General features: G+C 49.4%; 2 protein-coding genes and 1 long non-coding RNA gene across 6 annotated transcripts; 2 read left to right on the top strand and 1 right to left on the bottom strand.

The window, feature by feature from the left end:
• Positions 1-1,174: 1,174 nt before the first annotated feature.
• SEPTIN3 (septin 3) lies at positions 1,175-14,462 on the top strand. Of its 4 annotated transcripts, none has more exons than XM_053976966.1 (10): positions 1,175-1,513; positions 8,189-8,380; positions 8,629-8,757; positions 9,493-9,574; positions 9,931-10,068; positions 10,434-10,551; positions 11,003-11,098; positions 11,912-12,008; positions 12,490-12,541; positions 13,793-14,462. In XM_053976966.1, the coding sequence occupies exons 1-10, from the start codon at positions 1,177-1,179 to the stop codon at positions 13,926-13,928; spliced, it is 1,377 nt and encodes a 458-aa protein (XP_053832941.1). In that variant the 5' UTR covers positions 1,175-1,176; the 3' UTR covers positions 13,929-14,462. The 4 variants fall into 4 exon arrangements, with proteins under 4 accessions (XP_053832941.1, XP_053832940.1, XP_053832942.1 ...); XM_053976965.1 differs by having other exon boundaries at positions 1,176-1,513; positions 11,909-12,008; XM_053976967.1 differs by lacking the exon at positions 1,175-1,513 and adding an exon at positions 2,848-3,086 and having other exon boundaries at positions 11,909-12,008.
• LOC128807022 (uncharacterized) lies at positions 12,855-17,027 on the bottom strand. The gene is made up of 3 exons (XR_008437023.1): positions 16,543-17,027; positions 13,739-13,808; positions 12,855-13,094 (listed from the first exon to the last, which is right to left on the bottom strand). It is a non-coding gene; the product is annotated as an uncharacterized LOC128807022 (long non-coding RNA).
• A 109-nt stretch (positions 17,028-17,136) lies between these two features.
• On the top strand, positions 17,137-26,961 carry WBP2NL (WBP2 N-terminal like). Its single transcript, XM_053976970.1, has 8 exons — positions 17,137-17,232; positions 20,209-20,317; positions 20,862-20,997; positions 22,484-22,576; positions 23,367-23,585; positions 23,989-24,108; positions 24,444-24,520; positions 25,403-26,961. Exons 1-8 carry the CDS (start codon positions 17,174-17,176, stop codon positions 25,448-25,450), a joined length of 861 nt encoding a protein of 286 aa, XP_053832945.1. The 5' UTR covers positions 17,137-17,173; the 3' UTR covers positions 25,451-26,961.

The raw sequence follows: 26,961 nt of genomic DNA, 5'->3' as shown, positions 1-26,961 counted from the left end.
ATCTCGGAATAATTAAAGGCAAATGCTGCCTGAAAACTGTGATGGTTTCTCCTCTGTGGGATCTGTACAGCCAGAAAGACCTTAGGGAAGAAGGAAATAGTCACAGATACTGTATTAAACTGCATAAATAATCAGAGAAGGTCCTTATTGCTGGAAATACTACAAATACCAGGTTGGGGTTTTTTTCATGTTTTCTGTCTCTTTGCCCTTAAGGAAGCAGAGAACTCACACTGTCCTGAACTCTGCCTTCCACTAGCATTCCAAATGACTTTATGTGGGTCACTGGATAGTGATTCCTCTTCTACTTCACTCAGCCCTGGTCACCTGAAATCATGCAATCATTGTCCCTGCCACACTATAGGTGCTGTGGGTGTCTGTCTCTCCTTTTCTTTGCTCCCACTTGCCCACCAAACCATTCATATTGTCATCCCATCCCACCAAAACACCTTTCTCCTTTCCTCCTTGTTTATTATGTTGCTCTTCAAAGTCTCATACAGTGAGGAAGATGTAATGTGGAATGCTGAATCCCTCTTGACCCTGAAAATGCCACAAAGCTGGCAAAATTAAGAAACAATCATAATAATGATGATAACGAAGAAGCAAAAGAAAATCAGAATAAGGGAGTGAAGCATCAGGTTGGACGAACACCCAACAAGTGACCACTGAACTTGCGCAGTGGGATATAAATTGTTGCAGTGGAATATGCCATTTGAGGGGGGAAAATCTAAGAGAGGAAGGGAAAGCATTTCAAAAATTCAAATATTTTTTAATTTTTTTTTAATCACACACAGCGTCCTTGGAAGCAGGCAGCACAGGCCTGACCTGGCAGGTCTTCATCACTCCTCCACCTCCTGCCATAGGAACAGGGCACAGGGTCATGTTGTGGAGCTGCCCATGTCGTGGGGCTGCTGGTGGCAGGGGTCAGGAAGGTGCTGGGCAAGGGCAGGAGTGGCCATGGCACCCAGCGTGGGAGCGAGCCATGCAGGCCACAAGAGCCCCATTGTCCCAGCTGGAGGCGGGCTGGCCGGACAGGGCTGGAGGTGGGGGCCCAAGCATGTGAATGACAGAAGCCCCGGGGAGCTCTGCACCCCGAGACACCACAGCCCTGACAGCAGGGACAGCCTGGGACCCCGGCCCCTGCCCTGCACCTCTGCTTCCATCCCACAGCCGACCGCCATGGAGGAGGAGATCGCCTTTCATCGCAGCTGCCTGTCCGCCCCAGGGAGCCCCAGCGGCCCCAGCCGCATCCCGGGCCCCGCACGGCGGCGGGACACCCCCCTCGCTGTCGCAGTCTCCACGAAGCGGAGCTGCCTCTCGGTCACCCTGCGCCGGGCTGCCGGGGCCGGCGGGGGGCTCCCCTGGGAGCGGCTGCGGGGCACGGCCCCTGTCACCCCAATCCCTCCTCGGCCCCGGCCCGTGGCGGCCGAGGGGCCCCAGCGACACGGCAGCTCTGACGGGGCCGAGGCCACCCCGGTGGCGAAGATGGGGCTGCCCTGCGCCCCACCACGCTCCGGTGGGTCTCCGCTGACGGGATGGGCTGGGCAGAGGGAGGGAGGCACCAAGGCGTCCCTTGGCGATGACATGGGGCAGGACCCTTCAGAAGAGGTAGGGTGATGAGAGGGAGGATGGGGGCTTCCTCCCCTTGGAGTGATTTCCTCTTGACCCCCACCAGAATTATGGGTGGGCAATAGCTGGTGGAAAGACAGCCCTTGTGTTTGTGAGCCTGGCAGCCAGCAGAGAGACAGGCAACTGTGGTTGCCATGTCAGGACATTTTCTGGGTGCCGGAATGCCTGTCTGTTTGTCGGAAACCAGTCTGTCCACTGCCCAGCCTAGCCCGGGGTAACTGCTGACAATTACTTCTAAATGTTCCTGTAACCTGCAGTGGGTGCAGTTTTTGTCCCAGAGCACTGCAAAAAGAGGAACCCCAAACCCTTGCCAAGTCTGCCAGGCATCCCACAGCCTGGCCTCCACGCAGGGGGGTTGTCTTGTGGTGGAGGAACACATGATGCTCCTATCATCCCACTGACTGGAGGGTCAGAAGCATTCCCAGATGTTGGTGCCCCAGCACAGCATGACAGGAACGCAGTGCCTGTTGGAGCCAGGGTTCACAGATGTAGGAGAAGGAAATGCAAAGCAGAGAAAGGGCATCCCCATGCAAAGATGCAAGCAGCCAGAGGCATCCACACAGCTCTCCAGGCACAGGCACATCCACAGGGCACACGGAGGTGCCTGCCAGAGCACAAGGGGATGTGACCTGTGTTCCCCAACATGGTCCAAGTGGGAGGACCTGTCCGTGCTCGCCAGATGCAGGCACACACATGTTTGTACACACATGCACGCAGAGGGGACAGCGCTGGCTCTGCCGCTGCGCCTTGGGCTGACAGTCAGGAATAGTGGTGCTGGAGGAGAAAAGATTTATCGTACTTTCACAGCCAAACTGGAGGGCAAATCGCTTTTGATGAACCAACACATTCTCAATTTCCTCCCTCTGGGAAAGCAGGAGATTTTGCAATCCCCTGATCCTACGAAATACCTAGGGGCAAAGAGCACCGTTTCTCAGCCCCGCCGGAACTAAGCTGTGAAGGGTTAAATATGCCCCTCCCTAAACAAGCAGAGATGCTGAAAAGGCTGGGGAATTGGGAGGGAAAAAAGGCAAGAAAAGGCCTGTGGGGTGTGGGTGTGCAATAAGGGCCCCTCCAGGACATGGGGGCCCCATCGGCAGCGGCCCCTCCAACCCCGAGGCCATGCCCCCCCCCCCCCCGCAAGTCAGGGAGGCTGGCGGGGGCCTGGGATGGAGCCGGGGGAGGGTGCGCGGGGGGAGATTTTGCGGAGATGTTTAATATTCAGGTCACATGACGATGGCAGCAGGAGCAGCACCAGCATCCCCGCTCTGCTGAAATAGCCACTGGAGAAGGAAGGGAAGGAGAAAGGGGGAGAAGAGGACACAGGGAAGAAAGACAAAGGTAAAAGCAAGTGGAGCTTTGTAGCTCACCGTGCTGCTTCATCAGCGTCAGGCTAGAAAAGTGGGGGGAGACCCACCCCCTTGGGAGAGGATTCGGAGACAAAGGAAGCTTCATGTTCAAAGGTAGGATGCTCCGGGCTTGGCAGGGCTGGGCAACGCCAGAGGGACACCGCTGGGGCTTTTGCGCAGGCATCCTCCACCGTGCCCCCACGCTGCCCAGCTCTGGGCATAGGGGAGGGATAACCCCGGAGGGCAGTGGGAGAAATCGGTCCTGGCTTTGTCTTTTCTCTGTTTTTTTCCTTTTGGTGGCAGCAGTCTTGTATGAAGAAGAAGGAGCAGGGCTGGTTGTGGTGCTGATGCAGAATAGTTAGTGGCAGGCACTGCTTTGAAAGGAAGGGATAATCCAGCTGGGGAGTGCCCACAAACTGCTCAGCACCTGGCTTGTCCCTTGTCAGTGGCAGGCAGTGGGGATGTCCTGTGCCTCTCCCTGAGCATTTGCACAGGAGCAAGCAGGCATGCGAGCAGGGGCACAGGCAGCTGTGGTGGTGTGGCTACCATGTTCCAGGGGTGCTCAGCATCCTCTTGCCTTGTGATACAGCTGTGCCACCCAGGGGGTGAACTGGGACATGGGACGAGGATTGTACGGCTGGAGAGCAGCACCAAGGGCATGGCTCGGGCTGTGCTGGCTGGGCTGGGGATGTGCCCAGCTCCTTCACCTCCAGCTTCTGCATCTTCAGAGAGGCTTCAGCACATACTGCCCTAGATTTCACTGCAGCCGGGCTCTTGCCCAAGCCCTTTGCAGAATGCTGAGGGGAAGAAAGGTTGCTGTTGGGAATGCTGCAGCAGCCCAGAGGATTGGGATGATCTTCAAGCCAGGCAAAATGATCTGGTAAGAAGAATGGTTCTGTTCTGTACTCCAGCCGTTGCCCTGCACAGCTGAAAGAAATGCCCTGGGGTCATCACAGGAACTGAGGAGGGAAAGGTATTTTTTTAGTGGAGAGATGCTCAGTCCAACACCTCTGCAGATCTGAAGCAAGGGGCAGGTCCTGATGCCCATGAGCCCCAGGGAGGCTGTACTACTGAAGCAGCTGCTTGGTTTCTTTCCTAGGAACCTGGCATCCTGGCCCCTTTGAGGGCCTGCTTCTACCAGCCACCTTCAGGTTTTGAACTCATCCCTCCTCCCTGTTCCATATCTACAGGGAGTGGGACTGTGGGTCCAGGACCATATGGGTGGAAGAGGCTGGGGTGAAATGTGTGTGAGAATCGCTGCCTCCAGCTGCAGAGGGACAACCTCGTGCTACACTGGAGGAGAGCTGCAGCGAGGCCATCCATATGTTATTTGGGGGTTAAATAGCTTTTCCTTGCTGGAAGCTGTTTTGTGGTGAGCACTGTTTGCAGCTCTCCCTCCCTCTTGCCAGACAAAGGATGGGAAGGCAGGGGGAGGGGATGCGACTGTATCTGGGTTATCAGGACATAGATGTTGGTCCCCACTACCTGAGCCCCCAAGGGACCTGCAGGGCCACCTCTGTCCCCACACAGGTCCTATGAACATCAGAGCATGAAGGGTGAGCTGCAGTAGTGGTGTCTGCTGCTGGCCACATATACCGGCCTTCCAGGAAGAGGTTCTGGGGTGGATCAATGGTTGTCAGAAGCAGGAGCTAGCTGGGACCATGGGGACCTCTCTGGGCACTCATTCTGGTTCTTCCTGTCCCTGCCTCAAAAGCTGTGCCTTCCCTTGGTCCAGTCACATGGAGCATCTCCTGTTAACCAGATATTATTCCCTAAGTGCCCAGCCCAGGGCCACCTCATACCGGATCTGGGCAGCAGGGAGGTGTCACCAGCTACAGCCCTCTTAAATGAGCTTCTCTTAGCACAGAGAACAAAGCAGCAGGGAAAAGGGAGGCCTTGCAAACAGCAGATGTAAGTGGTTAACCTTGGCTAGCCCTCTATTCATTATCAGCCATACTGGCTGTAGTGCCCTCTCGCGCATTCATTACAGGGGACAGCTGCGAGGGCTAAGGGATGTGCCCAGGACACGGAATGCCAGCCCTTGACCAGCCACTCAGTGTGCTCAGGAGCCTTCCTAGCACCATTAGCTTTAGTGCACATAAAACAGAGCCACTCCCAGGAGAGCAGGCAGGCGTGTTTCATGTCTCAGGGTGCCTCTTACAGCTCTGGTCCTGGTTTTGCACACCCCAGCAGGCTGTTCCTCAGCTGGCTCCTTGAATTAATCTGTGGGAGGCAAAAGGTGAAAAGTCATATGCAGAAAGATGAGCCCTGGGAAAATTTCTGCAAAATGGGAGCTTCCCTGCCTGAGGCTGTATGGGAAGGAACCCCACACAGAGAAGAAGGCAAGTGGCCTAGAGGAGAAAAGCAGGTGGCTTACCCTGACACCTTGAATGCTCTGATATAAAATCCAGGAAATATATTTAACGAGACTTTGGGAGATCTTTTCTCCTGGTCTCAGGGTTTTCTATAGCTGCCCAAGAACTCGAATCTGAAATATCTGCCCTAGTCACTGCAAGCTCCTGGCTCCAACAGTGAAGCTTGCAAAGGAATGGTCTTGTATTATGATGTCCACAGCAGTTAGCAACATCTACTGGCTCTGGGCAAGGCTTTCCTTGGTGAGGCTGAGGGATGAGTTATGAACCTCTTAGTGAGCCTTGAGGCTGACAGCAAATTCCCTCCTTCCTCCTCCCTGTGTAAGAACAAGCGTTGAAGGAATAAAGGAGAGGGTAACAGATGCCCTGAGGACAAGCTACCACCCAGGCAGTGAAAGGGTCACAGCTCACATGGCCCATGTTCTGCACCCATCCCATGCAGCTGCTCAGCTAGGCTTTCTTCCTATCTTGACCTGTTCCCTTCCACTTTTGGAGTTTATTTGCTCCCTTTCTCCAGTAGCCAAGTACCTCACTGAGGCCACAGCCCCCTGTCCCTAATTCCCTCATCATTCCATTTCTCTCTCTCTTCTCCCACTCTTAGGGCTAGGTAGGACCCCAGCAGAGCTGTGTGGGGTGTATATGGAGAAAGCTGCAGCAGCATAAGGGGCACGGCGCAGCCACACAGCCATGACACAGGTGCTGTGGGCAGCCTGGGACAGGACAAGTGAAGGGTAGGGTGCAGGAGAACTGGCTGGCCTGGCCCCCTGTGCTGTACCAGAGAGATGGGCTTTCCTGGCTCACATCAGCTTTGATAAATCTGAAAAAAAGACAGTGGGAGCCTCAAGGGATGCTTTGTCAGCAGGAAAGACACATAGTAGTTGTGATGGGTGTGAGAGAGAATTGCAGCTGAGAAGCACTTGGCGTGGCAGGCTGCCTCCTCCAGCAGCTGCCTGGCAGTGTGAGGTGCTCCAAATTGCCAGTTTGACTCAAGCCAATGGTCCATCTTGTGCTCTGGTTCCCCCAGGGTGCTGCTCGCTGCTTCAGGAGAGGGTGATGATAGTCCAGGGTGCCTTCACTTGGTGGGGAAAAGCAGGAGGGGGCCATCCTCCCACTGACCTCTCCTGTGTGGGCAAGGTGGAACAGAGGTGGCACAAGAGCCTTCAGATGATACCCACAGTGCTGTACATAAGTGGCTGTGCTACTGTCGTTTCTCACAGGGAAAAACTCCTTCTCCCAGTTTAATATAAAAGACTTCCCAAGCAGTGAAAAGGAGCTGGGTGGAGGCACCCTTCTCCCTGCAAAGGGTGGCCCTTCCACCAGATCTTTCCTTAGCACATGATAGTGGGATATTACAGTTTAAAAAAAAATGTAAAATCTTCACTGTGTAGAGCAGCCCTTGTGTCAGCATTGGAGTTTTTAGATGGGAGTGCCAGACAGAGTCTCCATTCAGCCATCAAGCCTGCTCCAGCCTAACCCTGTCCTTGAACAAGATCTCTCTGACCTCTTCTTAGTCTGTCTCTGCCTGGCTTGACTAAGATGTCACAGGGACCCCAGATTGGTGCCATCAATCTCACCAGTCCAGTGACTTCTGAATCATTTTCCTTGTGAAGAGGGGCATATGTCACCACCAAATGGCAGTCTAGCTGCCTAGCTGCTCATGTCCTTTTCTGCTGCCAGTGGATTCTGATAAGTGGAAAAAAAAATGGTGCCAAAATGATGGAAAGGGATCATTTAGTGTAAGATACTTGAACTGAAGTGGCATCCAAAACAAATGAAGTACTTACCAAGCAAAAATGCATTCTGTCTCTGTCCTGGAAAAATAACCCTCTAATGAGACAAAGCATGGGGAGTCAAGTAATTAGAGTGGGAGAACCTCTAGTTTGCAGCTGGCTTGTATATGAAAGGTATTTGATTCCTATCCCCTTCATCTTCCTTTCCAGATTCATCCCTCATGCCTGCCTTCCCCACCAATTAGAGCTTTTCTTCCATGCCCTGTCCTTTCCCAACCTCCGCTTCCTCCCAGCGGGTGGGAGTTACTCACTAATGAGACAGAGATAAATGGATGAGATCTGCCCCTAGCAATGTGACCAAAAAAGGGTCAGGGAGGCTGGAAAGCCCTCAGGGTTTTCATTTTACCCGGTTGTTTTACATGGAAGAAGTGAGGAAGCAGAGATGAGGAGAGAAAGAGGCAGATAATTAATTTTCTGATCATGATGATTAGTTTCTTGAGTATGACAAAAACCATTGGTCTGTGGGTGGGAGGCATGCACAGGGATTATGGCCATGCTTTCACTTCCACCATTGTCTTCCTCTGAGGAACTCAGCCTGTGCACCACAGCCAGTAATGCAGCCACCCCTGGCAAGGGCCAACATGCAAGTCCTCATGGTACATCCCAAACTCTGTTTCAATGCCAGGACTTGACACATAATTTTTTGAAGTCTGTTCCATTGCAAATTTTATGGTGAACTTGAAGGGGCAAAACAGTGGTGATCCTGTTGAGAACTGGGAGGCAAAAATAAGGAGACACACCCAGAGCTTTGGGCACCTGATAATCAGCCCAGTCAGCCTTGCTGCTCCTGCTGTTTGGAGGTAGCCATCAATACACTGCATTCTCAATGAACCCCACTTCACCTCCTCATCTGGAGTGGGACATAGAAGAGTGTGCTAGAAACTCAAGTAGATGTTGCTCCATGATGAGCCTTACCACTAAAATCTTGACCTTCAGTTTTTGTCAATAGCCTTTGAAAAGGCTGCTCAACGCTGCCCTCAGCCCCTGTGACACATCAGCAAAGAGGCTGTTGTTAAACCTCAATGATGATTTTTCAATCTTTGTCCCCATGCAGGACCAGTGGAGAGCAAAAACGAAGCAGCCATGTCTGAGCTGGTCCCAGAGCCGCGACAAAAGCCAGTCGTACCAATGAAGCCCATGGGCATCAACGCCAGCTTGCTGGGCTACATCGGTATTGACACCATAATTGAGCAGATGCGCAAGAAAACCATGAAGACAGGTTTCGACTTCAACATCATGGTTGTAGGTAGGCAGAGACCAGCTGAGAAACTGGGAACCATGGCCAGGGACTGTCCCCTGAGGCCAGGTGGGAGAACAAGCCCTGCGGGGAGGGCATGAGGGCACAGACAGAAGTTGCTCTGAGGGAAAACAGAGCCTGAACAAGGCAAGGAGACACCTCCAGCCCCTCCCTCTGCCAGCCTGGCTCTGTTCCTTGGGCCTGCTGTCATCACCAGGCTGTGCAAATGTCACAAGCTTCCTCTCTGCAATCCTCAGGTCAGAGCGGACTGGGAAAGTCAACCCTGGTAAACACCCTCTTCAAATCCCAGGTGAGCCGCAAATCTTCAGGCTGGAACCGGGAGGAGAAGATCCCCAAGACAGTGGAGATCAAAGCTATTGGGCATGGTAAGAGCCAGGCTGCTGGGGTGGAAGCAATACTGACGCCTCAGCATAGTCTTGCAGAAGATCTCAGCAGTCTACGCAAATAGTTCTTTGGTATTAGGCAGCCCTTTCTCCATAGGAAGCTAAAGGACAGTTTTAGGTGGCCTCAGAGACAGACAAGGCTTTTCTTAAACTGGAATGCCCCTGATGCCACAGCCAAAAGTGAGGGGTAGACAAGTAATTAGAGAGATTTCATCACCTAAGACATTAGTCTGCAGTTGTGGATTAAGCCTTGCCGTAAGTCATTTTCATCTGCAGTTACATTTAATAAGCTACACAAGTTGCATTGTTGGGTCCCATCCCAAGCCTGGTAGCGCACAGCTCCTCACAAAGCATCAGCACAACTCCTACAGTGGTGCAGGGTAATGAACATCATCTCAGATTCAGGATGATGCATTAGAGGGGAGAAGTTGTGTTAGGGTAGGTACTACCTTTGGGCCACAGACTGAGCACAAATCCATTTTCCTTTGGCAGAGTGGTGTAAGGTGGCTTTTGTGCAGATATTACCAAAATTTGGGGTCAGACATGGAAATGGGGGTCATAACTGCTGAGGCATGACACAATCTGGTCTGGTTGTGCTTGCTGGGCAGGGATGAGGGCAGAGCTCTCTTGTTCCCTTGTATGTGGGACACAAAGACATGTTTCATGAGAGAGCAAGTCCCCAGGGAGGAGTATGACTGTTTGCAATTTCTCCCCCAGTCATTGAAGAAGGTGGTGTCAAAATGAAGCTGACAGTGATTGACACACCAGGATTTGGGGACCAGATCAACAATGAGAACTGGTGAGTTTTACAAGATCAAAGCCTTGTGTCCCAGAAAGGGCTGAAGTTAAGATGGTACATGAGTGATTGTGATCTGCTTGGCCCTTGAAAGCATCTGGGATCTTGTTGCACTCGGGGGCTGATCATGGGGCCGTGGGACAGTGAAACCATGGGTCTATGTGTGTGACTGGGGGGTATGCACATATTACATGGTGAGTGCACAGAAACTCTTAATCATCTGTGCTGATGGCAAGAGGCTTCAGGTGGATATTTTTTTTATGCCTGAGACTGCTTTGCCATCAGAGCTGGGAACACTGTAGGCAGGAACACGAGGAGATTTGTACCTGTCTATTCATCTCTTTCTCCCACTTCAACAGTTGGGAGCCTATTGAGAAATACATCAACGAGCAATATGAAAAGTTTTTGAAAGAGGAGGTGAATATTGCAAGGAAGAAACGAATTCCAGACACACGTGTGCACTGCTGCCTCTACTTCATCTCCCCTACGGGACACTCGTATGTACACAGTCCCTTGTCCTTCCTCCAGCCCTTGGTACCTCTGTGCCAAATATATACCCTACACTGCTGCACCTCAGACATGGACCCAGGGATCCTGCCAGCAGGACTGGGCACTGTTTAACTTAACTTTGGGAGCTGTGGGGCTTGAAAGGGTCTAAGATAACAAGAGCGGGAGAAATGCCACTGTGTTTTTTGGGAGAGGGCAGAATGGATGGGAAGAAGGAGATGAGAACATGGTGGCAGCAAGCAGGGTATGTACAAGGGAGGGTTCACTGGTGCCCTGATGCTTGGACAGTCATTAGGATTAAAGGTGAGGAGGGTAAAAAGTGACCTCTTCCATCTTGTTCCTTCTTGGGCTGCAGCTTGCGGCCTTTGGACCTGGAGTTCATGAAACATCTCAGCAAGGTAGTGAACATCATCCCAGTTATTGCTAAGGCTGACACCATGACCTTGGAGGAGAAAACCGAATTCAAACAAAGAGTGAGTATCTCCTCTTCTGGATGGGATCCTTTCCTGCCCTGGCTTGAAGGTGGGAGAAATGAGTGGTATCCTTCTTCCTGGGATTGCAGTGCAATTGCACACCCCCAGGGTGTGCACAGAGTCCAATGCTGGGTTGGTGGGTTAAGTCCTAAAGATGCAGCTGTTTATATCTCCGAGGGCATCTGTTAGAGAAGGAAGAAATGTGTGTATCCTTGTGACATCTTGTGATATGTTCTGTCATGGGAACCAGAGAGCCAGACAAGTAACTGAGGTTGGGAAGAAAGACTCATCATTGCTGCCTTGTGTCCTCACTTTACTGTGCACTTCCTTGGGACAATCCCTCCAGCTTCTGCCCATTGGAAGGATGTCCCAGATATGTTTGCCTGGCCTTGCCAACTGCCTTCCCTTCAGGTTTGTGCTGCTTTGTGCTCCAAAATGTCTCTCTGATTAGGTGCGCAAGGAACTAGAAGTAAATGGGATCGAGTTTTATCCCCAGAAAGAATTTGATGAGGACTTGGAGGATAAAACAGAGAACGACAAAATCAGGGTAGGAAACATTTTATTGTGGGAGGGGAAGGGTGGATGAGAAGAGCACCACATTTTGTTCTGCACTTCAGCATCACTGCCCTCACACATAAGAAAGAAACTGCTTTTTAATCTCCATTCCTGTGGTAATTGCAGTCTCTTTCCAGGGATATCTGTAAAGCAGAGTAAACCTAGGAGCATCTGCACAACCCTATGGATCACAGTCTCCTGCACTCTGTGCTCTGGAAACACAGAGTTTCTCCCAGTGCTTAGCCTCATTTACTGTTCTACTTCCCAGGAAAGCTGCACACTTACTCAATTTCTGGCTTTCCTCAGTACAATCTCAGCCATTAAACTTGATGAATGTTCATGTGGCTTATGGGGAAGGATTATTTGAGTCCCATCTTTCTATTGTAAAAAACTACAAATATGGTGAGAAATATTCACCTCGAACTATCCATTTGAGCAGCTCTGGGCTGACAGACCCTCTGTTGGTTATGCTAAGGTACTTCTTCTCTGGTCATCCCCCTCAGAAATGCTGGAGGTAGGTGCAGAAAAGCTCTGCCCCAGCTCCGGAGCCCTTGGCACTGCTGCAAGCTACCCACTAAGCTGGTTGGGGTGCAAGGACACCTGGAAAACAAGAGTCCATAATTCTAGGGATAGCAGTGAGGGGTGAAAAGGACAGCCAGTGAAGTTTTGCTCTGGAGAATCTCTCCCCTTGGAGAAGGCCTTGTGTTTGTTGAGCTCAGAGGTGGAAAGGTGGATGGGGAACCATGGTGGTGCTGGTCTCTGGAAATGGGTTCAATGGATCTTTCCACATGTCTCTCCCCAGCAGGAAAGCATGCCCTTTGCAGTAGTGGGCAGTGACAAGGAGTACCAAGTGAATGGCAAAAGAGTCCTGGGCAGGAAAACACCTTGGGGAATCATTGAAGGTAAAAAACCTCTTGCTTATGGGAGCTGAAAGTATTGTCTGCAGATCACAGTAATAGACAAGAGTCCAGATAGCATGTCCTGTGGCTACCTTCCCATCCCATTTGTGACTAACTGCTTGAAACCAAACAAAAGGAGAATTCTCCAATAGCTGTGCCAGGAGAGAACTGCCGTGGTCAATATGGTGCCACTGTCACCACCTGGCAGAAGCTGGAGCCACTCTGAACACCATGGTGTGTGAAGCTAAGCTCCTGAGGTTGCCTTGGCTTTCAAATGAAAATTCATGTGCGACTGCTCAGCATCTCTTAGTGTGTCTCCTCAATGCTCGACAGCGTGGCATTCAGACAACTGTCTGTCCTTTCTGAAGTATGCAAGCTCTACCCACTTGGAACTTGCCCCCATGGCAGTGGCTTTCCCATGCTCTATAACCACAAAGGGGCTGTTGAAAAAATAAAATGTAACAATTGCTTGCTTTCTTTTCAGTGGAAAACCTCAATCACTGTGAATTTGCCCTGCTTCGAGATTTTGTCATCAGGTAAGGTCATGGTCATGCACCAGTTTGCTCTTGACGAGCTGGGAGTCTTCCCGAGATCCAGTCAGAAAGAAATAGCCCCTACTAAAAGGGAAATAAAGTAAATTTCAGGCAGTAAAAGCTTATAGTAAAAGTGGTGTAGGGTTGGATTGAGCTTAAAGGGTAGATATTCTAGTGCCTCTCTTAGTGACACAACCACTATGTCAGGTAGGTGCTAGTTTTCATGTATGAGCTGGATGCCTGGAGAAAAGCAGGATACTACCACCCCTATCAAGGCTGCAAAAACTTCCATTAAGGGAGTTTTAAAAAAATCCCATTAAAGTTGCAAAAACTTTTATTTGCTGCTGACAACAGGTCAGTAATAAAGAGGTCACTACCACATCCTAGATTATATTTCCTTCCAGGTTGAAGGATGTGCTGGAACATATGAGCTAGAAGTGAAAAGCTTCATATTTCATTAGCTTTCATTGTCCTGTCATATTTCTACTCTGTTTCATGAAGTTGCCTCAGCACAAATTCTGCAGGAGAGCTGTAGATCCAGGGTCATCTCTCTTCCCTATAAAAACAGCACAAAAAATAAGAAAACAACAGAAACACAGTTCAAAACCAAAGCCCTGTGGCTCATTCCACTTGTGGGTATGGTGCTATTGAGACATTTGGCCAGGTACAATGCTTTGACATCACCCTACTTTCTTCTTGTTTTGTAATACCTTCTGCAGCAGAGGTGCTTTTCCAAAGTCTTTCAGTAAAAACATGCTACCCAAATGATCATCACAAAGCCTATAACAATCCAAGCCCCCAGGCTGTGTATGGAGGTTACAGATGATGCTCACAGCAGTGTTCTGCAGCTTATGATCTGCAGTGAACCTGATACACCTCCTGATGCTTCCTTGCCTCACTGCTGCTTCAGATAAGGCCCAGTCTGCTCTGACACACCAGGACGGCCAGTGGCTGTGCCAGTGGCACAGGTGAGAGAAGGGCAGGGCACTGGCAAGCATAGCCAGGAATTTCAGTCCATGTCCTGCATCCTGCCTGTGTGTTCTCAAATGCTGATACTCTAGCTCTCAGTTGTGTATGATGGCACCCATGCTATCTACCCATACAGAAAGAGGGCTAACAATAATTAGCTAAATTGACTGACTGAAAAAATCTTCCATTTATTTTGGGGAATAAAATTATCATCAGAAGGATAATACTTACTGTGCTGATATTGGCTATCATATCCTCTTTCCCAACCCACTTTGTCCCCTGCAGGACCCACCTTCAGGACCTAAAAGAAGTGACCCACAACATCCACTATGAGACCTACAGGGCCAAACGGCTGAATGACAATGGAGGGCTGCCCCCCATGACTGTCGAGACAGAGGAAAACCACGAAAGTAACCTGTGAAAGACCCTCCCCCTCCACGGTCACCTGGTGACTCTGGATAGACAACCCACCCCTGCTACCCTTGACTCAACCATGGGCCTGTCTCTGAAGCATGTGGCACATCCTCCGTGGGAGTGAGAGGATGCAAGTGTGAGTGCGTGCGGGCGTGCATGTGCCTCCCTGTGTGCCAGAGAGGGACAAGGGCATCTCCCCCGTCCTTCCCAGAGCGTCCCCATTCTCGGTTTGGTTTTTGCACAGTGGACTGTCCGTCAGCTTCCTTTCTCTCGTTTCTGTGTCTCAGCTCTGTATCTTGCCTGGGGGAAATAGTGTTGCGGGGGAAGGATTTCTAGGAGCATGGATTTTGGAGGGGGGGAGGTGTGGGGCATGCTGTAGTCCTGTTTTTATCACTTGGAGATATGGCAAGGAGAGACTCTGGGAGAGATGGTGGAGTCAATGCATGCATGTTTCAAGAGATGTCAGCAGAGATTTCTCTTGGCTCTTCCATGGGTGTAAAGGCAGCTGGTTGGTCTGAGGGCATGGTGGCCTGGCATTTTATCCCCTTTTCTTGCTGTGGCTTTCCAAAGGGAAATGGTAGCTTGGAACAGGGTAGATGAGAGAAGACTGGCACATTTTGTGGTTCAGAGCAAGTGACTGGTGGGAGGAGACAGAATTAGTTCTTGGCCTGTAGCATCTGTTTGAGAAGCATCAAAGTATTTGGGGAAAATGGATATATTTTCCAAAATAAGCAAAACCCAGGGGGAAAGAATGTGTTCCTGCTGCAGAGGGTGCATTTGCCCTGCCCAGCACGAAGGTCAAAAGCCATGCTTGTGTCACAGGCATTCGACTCTGTGCAGATCAGACCAATCTGTGCTGGGTCACCCCACCTCATGGAGTCACCCCATGCCCCTGCTGCAATCCCCCATTGCAGTGGTCTCTCTCCACCAGCACTTGGCATAGCACCTTGGGCATCTTGGAGGAGTGCAAACAGCCATGGATTGAGAAGCACCGGGCCAGGGTGGGGGCACAAGAGATACCTCTTCCTCATTCTCCTCATTGAAATGGCTGCATTTGCTACTGTAGCAGTGCTGTTCCTCTGCTCTGTTACTGTCCCATGTCCCCCTCCACTCCTGTGCTTTTGTCCTCATTCCCTTTTAGCCCTCCATAGCTTTCTTCCTTCCTTTCTTTCCCTGTCCCACTTTCTTTGTTTTTATCCTTTAAGTTTCTCCTTCATTTCTCCAAGTACTTGAATATTCCTCTTCTCCAGGCTGTTTCCTCCCTCTCCCAAGCTCTCATACCTTCTGAACAATGTGCTTTTGTGTCCTGTTGAGAAGCTGTTGTTTTACCTTTCCCTGGAGGGGATGGGGAGGGAAGGCAAGGACCTGTGAGCAGGAAGAGGCACAGCTTCACTGAAGACCACATGCTTGTGTCTAGCTGGTGTGTCAGCCGTTTTCTGGCTGTCCCTAAGCGAGGTAGAAAGTGTCAGGGCTGTCTGGGCAGAAGGAAGGAGAGGAGAAGACCAGAGATGTCCTGAGGTTGGCAGCGTCTGCCTGTCTCTGCATGTCAACGTGGCTGGCAGGGGCTGTCCCCTCCAGGAGAGTTGCCAGCCGCACTTAAACCGCACATGTGGAATGCCATGGTCTGGCATGGCAGCACCGTGAGCAAGGGGAAGCGCGGGGGGCTTGGGATGGGGGTTGGAAAGGCTGGCACTGGAGGGAGGAAGAAGAAAACAGCAAATGAGCAGCAGAGGAGGACTCAAGTCAAACTTGATGTTGGTTGACAGAGCTGTATGGGGGCCAGGGCTGGCAATAGGGTTATCCAAGCCTTAGCAAAACTGTCTGGAGCATATGTCCATCTTGTGGCTTTCTCTGGTGCTGTCACTGCAAAGCAAAGGTGCTCTTCACTCTCATTCCCACCTGTCCACACAAATCAGCCATTCTCAGCACCACTAGGATATGAGGGCCATACCAGCACTTCCTAGTCCTTTGACCATCCACGCTCACAGCTCCCGGTGTTCCTGTATGCAGTGTGTGCATGCAGCCTTGCACACCCTTCCCCCTGCACTAAGCCTCCTCAGTCCTGCAGGGAGCAGGAGCCTTGTCACTGGTGCCAGCAGCCATACCATGGACCCTTGCAGAAACCATCCTGCCACACTGCCACCCATCCTGCCACACAACCGGCCCTCCTCAGCCCAGGGACATCAAAGACATGAACCTCATCAAAGACACTGCCAGGGCTCTGCTTCTTCACAGCATTGAAGCACGAAGCCACGTCCCATCACCTTCACCCTGGGCTACAGAATAGTAATATTTATGACTTTTGGGCCCAACCAAGGGTTAGAGCAGAGACACGATGCTGCCCTGCTTAAAGAAAGCAAAGCAGACCCATGCAATACAAGAGAGACTTTCCTTTGCCTGTAATGTGGATTTCAAGGACAAAGTTGTGTGTTTTGCCCTATAGGTTTAGGAATTTTTATTTCTTTGTAATAATGTGGTTTTTACACCCTGCTCTGTAATTTCTTGTCGGATCATAGACTACTTCTAAAGGATCCATAAAAGCTTGCTAAGAAAAACAAGCTCAGGTACTCCTCACTGCCATCTGCTCATGCCAATGTCCTACCAACATCCCGTGTACCTACCAGGAAGTCTGCAAACGGCAAATACAAAAAAAAAAATCCCACGTGGCCTGACAACGGGACATACTATTGGGAAGAAGTCTCTGTGAATGGACAAGCTGGGAAAAGTCTGGATCGAGCGCCACCAGCTGACTTCCAGGATGACCACAGCAACTCAGCTGTTCCCCTGAGATATCCCGAGTGATGTTGCAGAGGGGAAGAGTCTAAACCTTACACCAGAGATGCGCACTCAGCGCATTCGCAGGCTCACAAGCTGTTCAGCAGATAAGCCGTTCGCCAGAAAAACTTTGCTAAGCACGGCAAATCCTGGACAACTTCCACTGAGGCAACCACGGCAGCGAACAGGCGTGGTTGCACTGAGCAGAGAGAGCCAGAGGAGCGAACAGGGCTGCGCGTAGGCATCAGTGTCTGTGGTTCGTTTTGCGGCCCGGCGCGGGGACGGGCGGGGCCGCCCTCAGAGCGTCCCCTCCGCCACCGGCGGCCATTAAACCAAGCCAGCGCCGCCTCGCTTCCGCCTCGCTTCCCTCTCACTTCCGCCTCGCGCGCGCCGCCGGCCGCGAACGTCGGGGGGCGGGGCAGCGCTGGTGTGACGTCACGCCGTCACCGGGTCAGGGGCGGGGCCGGCGGGGCAAAGATGGCGCTGAACAGGAACCATTCGCAGGAGGGCGGTGTCGTCATCCCCAATGCCGAGAGGTAGCGGGGGGCCGCGGGGCCGGGCGGGTCCTCCTTGCCCCCTGTCCCCTCACCAGGGCCGGGACGGCGGGGCCCGGTGGTCGGAGGTTCCCGCTGGAGAGACCCCCGTTTCCTGCCCGGCCGCGCAGGCCCGGCTCGGCCTGGGTTCTGCGTTACTGAAGGGCTCCCTGGCACGGTGGGGACGGGCTGGGGCGGGCAGTGGGGGACAAGCTTGGCTGGAGTCCGTAGAGCTGCCGCGTCTTCGCCGCGGAAGCTCGGGGGTCCTTAAAGCCGCTCCATTGGGCGTCCTGGGTGAAGACTGTGGCTGACATCGCTTGTAAAAGTCAAGGAACTGGGTCTTTTTTAAGGTCATGCACTTAGTGACGCCAGAGAGGCAGGGACTGTTTAAGGCAGGAGTCTTGATTACTTGAATTCGTAAGTAAGGAACTTGAATTCAAAGTTCCTCTGCGCGGAGAAGCGCCTCTCCATGGAAGCACAGCCGGCTGCTCGATGGCTCGAGCGGGACTGACAGACCAGCTTAACAGACTTGGGCTTCAGTTCAGTCGTGTTTGGGTGCTCCCACCAGCCTGGCAAGGGAATCCAGAAACCCCAGGCCCAGTAAAGGATCGAAGTAAAAGGATCAAAGGAGTTGGGTTTGGGTCTGGTGATCATTAGGAAAATTACACTCAAAAAATATGCTCCATCTTTGTTGAGTTTGGAGCTGACTCCTAATACTTCAGTCAGGAAGGTCCTCTGACATGTTGAGCTCATGCCAGTTTAAAGGAGTTTCCTCTGTCCTTTGAATCCTGCACCAAAAGCAGTGGCCAGATGGTCAAGGGAGGTGATTTTACCTCTGTATTCCACTCTGGTGTGACCTCACCTGCAGTGCTGCATCCAGCTCTGGCGTCCCCAACATAAGAAGGACATTAAACTGTTGGAGCAGAGGCCACTATGAAGTTGGTAAGAGGAACGAAGCACTTCCTCTATGAAGACAAGCTGAGAATGTTGGGGCTGTTCAGCCTGGAGAAGAGAAGGTTGTGTGAAGACCTCATTGCAACCTTCCAGTATCTGAACAGGACCTATAGGGAAGGCACAGAGGGACTCTTCGTCAGGAGCTGCAGTGCTAGGACAAGGAGTAATGGATACAAGCTGAAAGAAGGGAAATTTAGGCTAAAGATTAGGAAGAAATTCTTTACTCTGAGGCTGGTAAGGCACTGGGATGGGTTGCCCAAATGAGCTATGGATGCCTCAGCCTGGGCAGTGTTCAGAGCTGGATTGGATAATGCCTTGAGCAAACTGATCTAGTGGAAGGTGGCCATGGCCATGGCAGAGAGGTTGGGACCAGGTAATCTTTAAGATCCCTTCCAAGCCTTAACATTGGCTTGAGATCATAAAACCATACATTCTTTCAGGTGCTGCTCAGTCACAAGTGAGGGCAGTGTGGCTCCACAGGGTGCACAGCCTCCTGTGACAGCCCTGGACAGGCATGCAGGTGCAGACCAGTTCAGCAGCCTAATTACTCTCTGTGCTGGTGGCTGTGTGTTATTTGCTTGTGTGAGTAGCTGCAAAGCAGTAAACATTACAATGACTGCATAGGAATTCTTTCCAGTGAGGTAAAATTATGTGAAATGCTGCTACAAGACATGACTGAGGGAGTGTTCTGGTAAGATTAAGGCTGTCAAAAAGTTGGTTGTATTTAGCTTAGCATATATGTTTCCCCCTTGCATTTTGGAAATGGAAAGAGCTCTGCTGTCTCATCAATCTGTCCCTTCCAGCCAGTCTGAGAATCTCCATCTAGCTCAGTAGTGTCCCAGTAGAATTTCTTGATCAGGTTGTTTTTTCTCATCAAAGCTAGACTTTTCACTAGTCTTCAATCTTGAGTAGCTGCATTTTTCATATACATCTACAACGTTCTTCTCTTCCCTAAAGAGCAAACTACCTGAGACTATAGGGCATTTGGTTGTTTTTCCATATGGTGGCCCTGAAGATTCCTCCCTTCCCCAAATAATTGCAGTTTCCTGACTTTATTTGACTTGTACAGTATGCTGAGCAGAATTCATAAGGATTATTTTAGATCCAGACGGTTCAGGCTTGTATTGGTTTAGGGTTTTGTCACTTTGTTTTTCACGCTCTTGAACCATAAAACACCTTGGAGTCTTCTGCCACTGTAACATGGTGAACGTTTATCACGCTTGAGGTTCTTTTCTTTATTCAGCAGATTTTCTTACTATGTGGTATGTTTAGATCAGCACCATAGACTCAGTGACATGCTTTCTGAAGATGACTCATTTTTTTCTGAAAATATATTTAATTTTTCATGCAACTCTATACCCTTGACCCTGCAGTGTTCACAGTTCTCATCTGGTTTTGTGTTACTAGGAAACTCTGCTAATGTTCCCATAGACAGCCAATAATATCTTTATTGCTGACATTGCTGACTCATTGCTTCATTCCTTAACATGGTACTGTTTACTACAAAAGCTGCTTAAGTCACGTGAGGCAGGGTCAGCAGTGAGGGTTTCAGTGCAGCCGCTTCCTCAGTTTGAACAGTGGGTGTGGTGTCACAGCAGTGCTATTTTCCAGTGCAGTGGACTTGATTTGAGCATGGGCTGGGGAGGAAGGATTGCTCTGAGATTACACCTTGGCATCAAGGGGATGGTTCTGACAGCTCAGCCCTTTCTGTGCCCTGATCTTTGGGCTGGGGGTCTTTGTGTGTAGAGTGGAATTCCTCAGTCTGACACCTTTGGAGACAGAAACCCCTCGGTATATTAAAGGTGCCCTTGTTGAAGGAAGGGCTTGTCTCAGATGAGAGGATGAATTCTTCCAGTCCGCATAAATCATCCCTCTCTGTTTGAAGTCAAAACGGTGGGGCCCACAGCAGGACTTTGGGATAATATTCAGAGTTTTGCTGTGCTATTCCCTTCCCTGTGTGATGAGGGTATGTGTCAGAGCTGTTACCAGGTTTATCTCTCCAATCTGCCTGATTTCTTCCTGCAGTGTCCTCAAACAGTGCAAAGATGTGGAGCTCTCCTTCAGTGACGTGACAGGCAAGCCTGAAATCTTCAAAGGCACCAAAAAAGGAATGCTGTATCTCACCCCTTACAGGGTAAGTCTGATGCCAGCAGGCTTGCTTCTTTCTCAAGGGATCTTGTAAACTTTAAACCAGAAACTTAGTTGATGACAGAAGAAGGGATTTTTGTTGTGGAAAGGAACAATGACAGCACTACGTAGAAGGAAAGGTGGAAATGGGATAGTTCATACCTATGTCACGATCCCAGTCACCTACAAAGGCACATGCAGCCCTGGAAATCACTGTCTAGATAATATATTTCATGTAATGTGTCAGTCAATACTACTTCCTCTGCAAACTCTCATAGATAATCCTTAAAAAGCAGAACAGTAAAGCTCAGTAAATGTGCAGATGTGTTTTAAGTGCTTTATTATCTTGGAATATACATGCCTCAGGTGAGTGAGCCACGTGCCGTCAAATCTGCTGGGGATCCTCAGTGTTAAAGCTGTGAAATAATTCAATGCACACTCATACTAGAGGTTAAGTTACCCTCTTTTTGGATGCTGATACAATGAGAGCTCCATCATCACTCTCTCTATTGAATTCAAGTAATTCAGAAGCATTCCCTACTGTCTTGCAGGTGATCTTTGTGTCCAAGGGCAAGGATCCTATGCTGTCCTTCATGATGCCATTCTATTTGGTGAAAGGATGCTCGATCGAGCAGCCTGTTTTCTCTGCCAATTACATCAAAGGACAGATCCAGGCTGAGGCTGGAGGTACGTGCCAGTGCTTTGTAGATTGAACTCTTCCAAGCATCACAAGGCCGTTTTTGCTGAACACCAGACCAGCTTATGTGCACAGGAATGGCAGAGTAGCTGTGGTGGTATAGCTGGTGTGTCCACACTGGGCTAACTCCCCTCTCCTGCACTTTAGGGCACTGCTGCCATGTTAGTTGCTGCCCACAGGCCAGGGACTGACTTGCCCAGGATGACTTTTATGTAATTCTTTAACTTGTGTCTTGCTTTGTGTATCATGTTTACTCACTTTCCCAATGTACTTGTTTTTCTCCTTTCTTTGACCTGAAAGGGTGGGTAAGTGACCAAGGCACCAGTCCATTGATAAACAGAATTAGAATTAACAACCACTTTTGGTTTTTGGGAAGTTAGGAGCCCCTTGGGTATGGTTTGCATGGATGTGGGAGTCTGCTGTCCATCATTGATTTAGCTTTGATCCCAGTTTGATAATGAAGCCACAGTAACACTTCAAAGAGGTGTTTATGACCAAAGATGGGAAATTGCACAAGATAAACAGGGATTGGAAACATGGCTTTTGATTCAAATTTCTTCCCTTTTCAGCCCTTTCATGTGCATTTTCATAGCATCTGAAGTGTTTATTCTTTTTGTTTTCTATTTGTAACAATATTTTAAAATGACTGGGTCATCTGGGGATTGTGGATCAGCCCACTTTCTTGGGCTGAAGTCATGCTAGGACAGTGATTTTATAGAGGTGAATCTCCAAAGGAATGACTTTATCCATGATGGACTCTTTTGTTATATTTCTATACTTTATTTCTAGTTTGTCCCCAAAAGACTATCTCTCTTGATATGGATTTAATTGTTAGACAAGGAAGATAAATCTTGTATTTAAATGGCACATATTTTTTTGTTAAAACCACCAAAACTCAAAGCACCTTCCACCCAAAAAAACACTGAATCCCAAAAAGCCCTAGGAAAACAAAGCACTCTTACTTGCCTTGCAAGACATTGCCTACTTGATTTTTTTTCCTCCTGAGAAATTGTTATTATACCTCAGCATCTAATAATCTGTCTGAGCTTCTGTGTGTTAATGAGATTAAAGATGTTGCATTTGATTTAAATCCTAGCTTGAGTTGCAGATCCTGATCTGTAGTTCACTGAAGATATCAATAAAACTTCATCTGAGGGCTTTCAGTTAATATCCTCAGTGAAATACATGTTCCATCTTTACACTGTTCTTTATTAGGTTCCATTAAACCTTTCAGGAAAGAACAAAACATCCTTGTATCCAGAATAGGCTGCTTCTACATGACTATACCTTTCAAAGGGTAAAAAAACAAATTCCTGATCCTCTTGAGATATTATTTTGGGGGATGTCTGATAGCAGTGCCATGACTCTTTTCTTCCTGGTAATAAGATGCTAAATAGTTTTGAAATAAAGAAGAAAAAACAACTGAAGTATAAACAATTTTGCTGTCTTGGATTCAATTCTAATTCTTTCTCCTAGGTGGCTGGGAAGGGCAGGGGACATTTAAACTGACTTTCAACAGTGGAGGAGCCATTGAGTTTGGACAGCTGATGTTGAAAGCTGCTTCTAGTGGTAAGGGATTTTCAGATCCTGTAGTTCCCCCATGGTTGGCTGAGCTAGTAAGCAAATTGTGCTCGATCTGAACTTCATGGGAAGAGGGGTACCCTAGGCCCTCTTCCACAGCAAAGTATTGTTTTTTCTTTCCAAGGGAACTTTTGGTTTCCCTTTCAATCATTTTTCATTATTTCATCTTAGTGCTTTGTGCAGTCAGAATGTTCTGGGGTTTGGGCTTCTGAGGTGGACCACTTTTTTGTACAGAACCTTATTTCTACTGGAAAAAGGTTGAAATATGTGATAGTGAAAACTGCTTTACTTAGCTACTCTCTGCTCAGTTCTAAAATAGTGCAGTAAGATGGGGAAAGCTAACATGCACATTTGGAGAGGGGAAAAATAGGTTTTAAAAAACAATTTCTTTTTAAAATTTTCAAATGGAGGAACAATAACTTTTTTTTCCTGATAAAGTCTTTTTATTAAAAAATGTGTGTTTTAAAATGTACTTGTTTTCAGGATGAAAGTATATTAGAAAATGAAAACACACTGCACTGCTACTTGCTTTAGAATGGTTTTTTCTTCAAGCAGTGGGAGCTCTGTAGTGGGACAGGGACCTGTGAGGTTGTATTTTTGCAGCTGGTTTCCTTCAGCACTCTGTGACTAATGTTTTTTAGACACAGTACTATGCCAGGACTATATAGTGAATATACATAAGGGGAAACAGTGCTGCATGAACAGGACTATTTATATTTTATTCTTTACATTTAATTTTAAGAAAAGATGTCTGGCTTACTAAATGTGTGTTCCGTAGCTTCCAGTGGCGTTCCTCTGCAGAACCCTGGCTATGGATACAGCCCTGTTCCCGGAGGATATGCACCCGCCCCGCCTGCCCCCGGCGGCTACTCACCTGTGCCGGGAGGCTACGCTGCCCCTCCGCCCCCGAACGGACCTTATCCCTATGCACCACCTCCAGTGAATGCCTACGGACCCGCTCCACAGCCCATGGCATATCCGTACGCCCAGACTCCAGGTTTGGAAGCTGTGTAATGATGACTGTGTCTGATGTTAGCTGTGAAGAAATGACAGTGCTATGGTGAGGGTTACTGTGAGGGTTGCTGTAGTTTTGTCTCCATCAAGGATCCTTGTCCTTGCAGAAATCTGTCACATGCTGTTGATCACACCCATGTGTTGCTATAGTTCTAGCTTCATGAAAATGTGGTTTGCAAATTGTGCTGCTGTTTGGTAGAGAATTATTGCCTGCTGACATGACAGGCATTAGCAAATTATCAAATCTCTGCTGTCTGCATCCCTGCCAAGCCTGGAGAGCTTCCCTTACCACTGCTCTCGTCCCCAGCTAATGTACTGTCGGGCCTGTGAGCTCTCTGTCCCATGGTCTGTGGTCCAAAGCATCAGCCTGGTGTTGTCTTTTTCAGGTATTTACCCACCACTTCCAAACATGAACCCTGTGTACATGCCACCTCCACCACCCTACTCTGGGGCTCCTCCTGCAGGACCCTCAGCTCCCCCAGCCTGGGTGAGCCCAGGAATGCCAGGTAAATGGGACTGGGCAGTTGCCAGGGTCTGGGTGTAAATGGTGCCTGGGGTCTTGGGCTGAGGGTGGCATGGGCACAGCATGGCGTGGAGAAGCTGTTGTTGCAAGAGCTCCAAGTCTTCTGTAGGGAGCTGCTCTGCCTTGCCCTGCACAGCTTGTGGTCAGCCCTAGGCAGCTTTCCTGAGCTGCTCTGAGTTCTAACCCAGCTTGCTGCAATTCCTCTTGGCTCCTTGGGCCTTTGTTGCCTCCTTGAAAGAGGTGAAGCTGGGGAGAAGGCTCTGTGGCTAGGGCCATTGCCTCAGATATTTAAGGTGGCTTCTTTTCCTTCCTTTCCAGGAGGCAGTAAAGCCATGGAAGCAGCTTCCAGTGCATATTACAACCCTGCCAACCCACACAACGTGTACATGCCCATGGTGAGTACCATGCCTGGTCTTCATGTGCCTACTCCCTCCTCTGTCACTAGCAGAGATAGTGCTTTGCTTTCTTGCAAAGTCTCGTGTACCTTCACGTTGAACATGCCCAGAAGTATGCATTTTTATGGGAGGGAGGCTCCCATGAGGAAGACTGGTGAATTTTTCAGTCAGCAAGGAGGAAGGCCATAAGATTGATCCATTAACAGCCATTTACTTCCTGTCTTATTTCTAAAGGCATAACAGACTTGCATGGGCACAGAGAAAACACAGAGCTCTCTGCATCTATTGGGTCTGAAAATGAGGAGAGTTAAAGAAGAATAGGTCATTTAAGGATGATGGCATGTGGGTTTCTGTTTTGCTTTCTTTCTGGGCTGCACGGAGACAGGGAGGTCTCTTACTGTTCAGTCAGTGGCAGCCAGTAGGTTGTCTGTAGCCTTCATCTGGTACATGGCAGTCTGGCTGTGCCCCTCACTGCCTTGCTTGGCTCTGGTAAGCTGGAGACTGATGGAGCAGCAAAGCTGGCCCTCAGCCCAGGGTTTGCTGTCTGCTGGGTCAGAGCTATGAGCTTCAACAGGGACAAAGCCCTGGAAGGGAAAGGAGAATGGCATTTAAAACAGATTAAATGGTCCATTTGCAATAGACCGTGTTACCTGGTTTTGAGGGGACTTTTCCTAGAAATGTTATGGAGACAGCATGTGTCATGGAACATAGCTGATACGACAGAGGAATGGTGTGATGAAATGACAGCTTAAGCCATAGAACTTGGTTCTGTCTGTAGCTCACCACAGGGCACTCATTTCTGCTGAGCCAAGCCTGGGAATGCCTGGGAAGAGCTGGTCATAAAACAAGCATGGTTGTTGACTCTACTGTATCTCTTTCCAGGATCAGCCACCTCCTTATGCACCTCCTGAGGATAAGAAGAACAACTAGCAGAAGGAAATTGCAGCCAGCCTCCCACATTCTCTCTCCCTGAAGACAACTTGGCTGTTAGTACCCCTGAAGTTAGCATATCTCTAGATCTCTGTTTCTCTACAATAGATATAGTGCTGGGCAGCTGAGCACCTGCCCTCATTAAACATTGAGTCAGTGGCAATACAAGGCAGGACAACAGCACTTTCCTACTTACTTGCTTTATCTCGTGGGGTCGAAGGACTAACCTTTTGCCCTGCCACTGGCTTGAGGAGAGAGATGGACTTATTAAACTTTATCACATGACTAATCTAGGACTAAAATATGAAGGCTCTGGGATCTTGTTGGAGTAAAACAACTTGGAATGCCAAACTTGACTTCTGAAGCACCATCCAGGAGGAAAGATGTAGAGAGCTATGAGGTTCCATGCATAGATCCTCGGGTGCCCTAGAAAGGTGTTAAATTTCCTTAAATTCTAGGGCAGTTCAGTGTGAGATGGGACTTTGGAAATCCTGTATTGCGTTGGAAGTGTGTGGCATTCCGGACTAACAGTTGAGGGGTTGTGACCTTCGAATTGCATTCGAAGAGATGCTGAAGCATTTGGCTACCCAAGAGGGAGGGGGATGGGTCCCAATCAACCATTGAATAGAGAAGCAAACAAAGGTGTGCCTCAGGGCAGTGAGCTCATAGACTGGCAGGCCTGAGGATCAGTCTGTCTTTTCCCTGTCCAAGCAGGCCCCCATATCCCTGCAATGATCCTGTGTCAAGCTGCGTTCCTCAAGCATAATGGAGTCAAGCGAGCATAATGGAGTCAAGCGCTGCACAGGAGGCTGCCTGCCTTGGAGCAAAATATGTTACATTAGGCAGATGACCTGGCACTAGCCTTGTCAGGGGACAAGTCCTGCAGCCCTTGCTCCCTCTGCTGAGCAAACTTGTGCTGTGTGCTACCTCCACAGGGGAAAACTGGCCTTCATCTTTTCCTTCAGCTGTTGGAGCCAGGCTGTGTGTGCCCACATCTGAGCAGCATGGGCAGGTGGGCACTGTAATGCCAGAGCCGGTTGCCTACAGGTGCAGTGTCCTTGGCTGGGAACTGCTGTCTGGGTGGAAGTTACTAATGCTTGGCTCTCTTGCAGAGACTCTGGCTGCTCAGCCACAATCTTTCCTTTTTCCTTAGGACATAGTGCCATTAAACCTGAAGAGAGTCTCTAGTCTGGAGGAGACCTTTGTGATCCTTTACATATAGGGTGACTGTACTTCTTCCTACAGCCTCCCTACCTTCACAAGGAGGGGGAAGGAGTGTTTTCCCTCTTACTTCCCTTTATGGCAGGGCTCTCCTGCAAGTCAGGTTTGCACAACTTAAAAGTATGAATTCCTAAAGCAGTTCCACGTGGGGGGAAATAAGTTTCCTTATCTATAGACACTTTTTCTGACTTAGAGATATTCTAACAACTCTGTATTTAAAAAAAAAATTCAACCATGAATGTTTGTAACTTTTTGAATTGCACTTTAATACAGGAGTGTTGATATCTTTA

This window comes from Vidua macroura, chromosome 5 (genome assembly GCF_024509145.1).
Source record: "Vidua macroura isolate BioBank_ID:100142 chromosome 5, ASM2450914v1, whole genome shotgun sequence".
In the NCBI taxonomy this organism is placed as follows: domain Eukaryota; kingdom Metazoa; phylum Chordata; class Aves; order Passeriformes; family Viduidae; genus Vidua; species Vidua macroura.
This window is presented reverse-complemented; position numbering and strand designations above follow the sequence as displayed.

What these genes read in the sequence shown, in the direction of transcription:
- SEPTIN3 (XM_053976965.1), top strand. Translation starts at nt 1,177, where the DNA reads ATGGAGGAGGAGATCGCCTTTCATCGCAGCTGCCTGTCCGCCCCAGGG. An exon ending in AAACCGAATTCAAACAAAGA is followed by an intron (nt 10,552 to 11,002) that starts GTGAGTATCTCC and finishes CTCTCTGATTAG; the next exon opens with GTGCGCAAGGAACTAGAAGT. An exon ending in ACCTTGGGGAATCATTGAAG is followed by an intron (nt 12,009 to 12,489) that starts GTAAAAAACCTC and finishes CTTTCTTTTCAG; the next exon opens with TGGAAAACCTCAATCACTGT.
- WBP2NL (XM_053976970.1), top strand. Translation starts at nt 17,174, where the DNA reads ATGGCGCTGAACAGGAACCATTCGCAGGAGGGCGGTGTCGTCATCCCC. An exon ending in GATCCAGGCTGAGGCTGGAG is followed by an intron (nt 20,998 to 22,483) that starts GTACGTGCCAGT and finishes TCTTTCTCCTAG; the next exon opens with GTGGCTGGGAAGGGCAGGGG. An exon ending in ACAACGTGTACATGCCCATG is followed by an intron (nt 24,521 to 25,402) that starts GTGAGTACCATG and finishes ATCTCTTTCCAG; the next exon opens with GATCAGCCACCTCCTTATGC.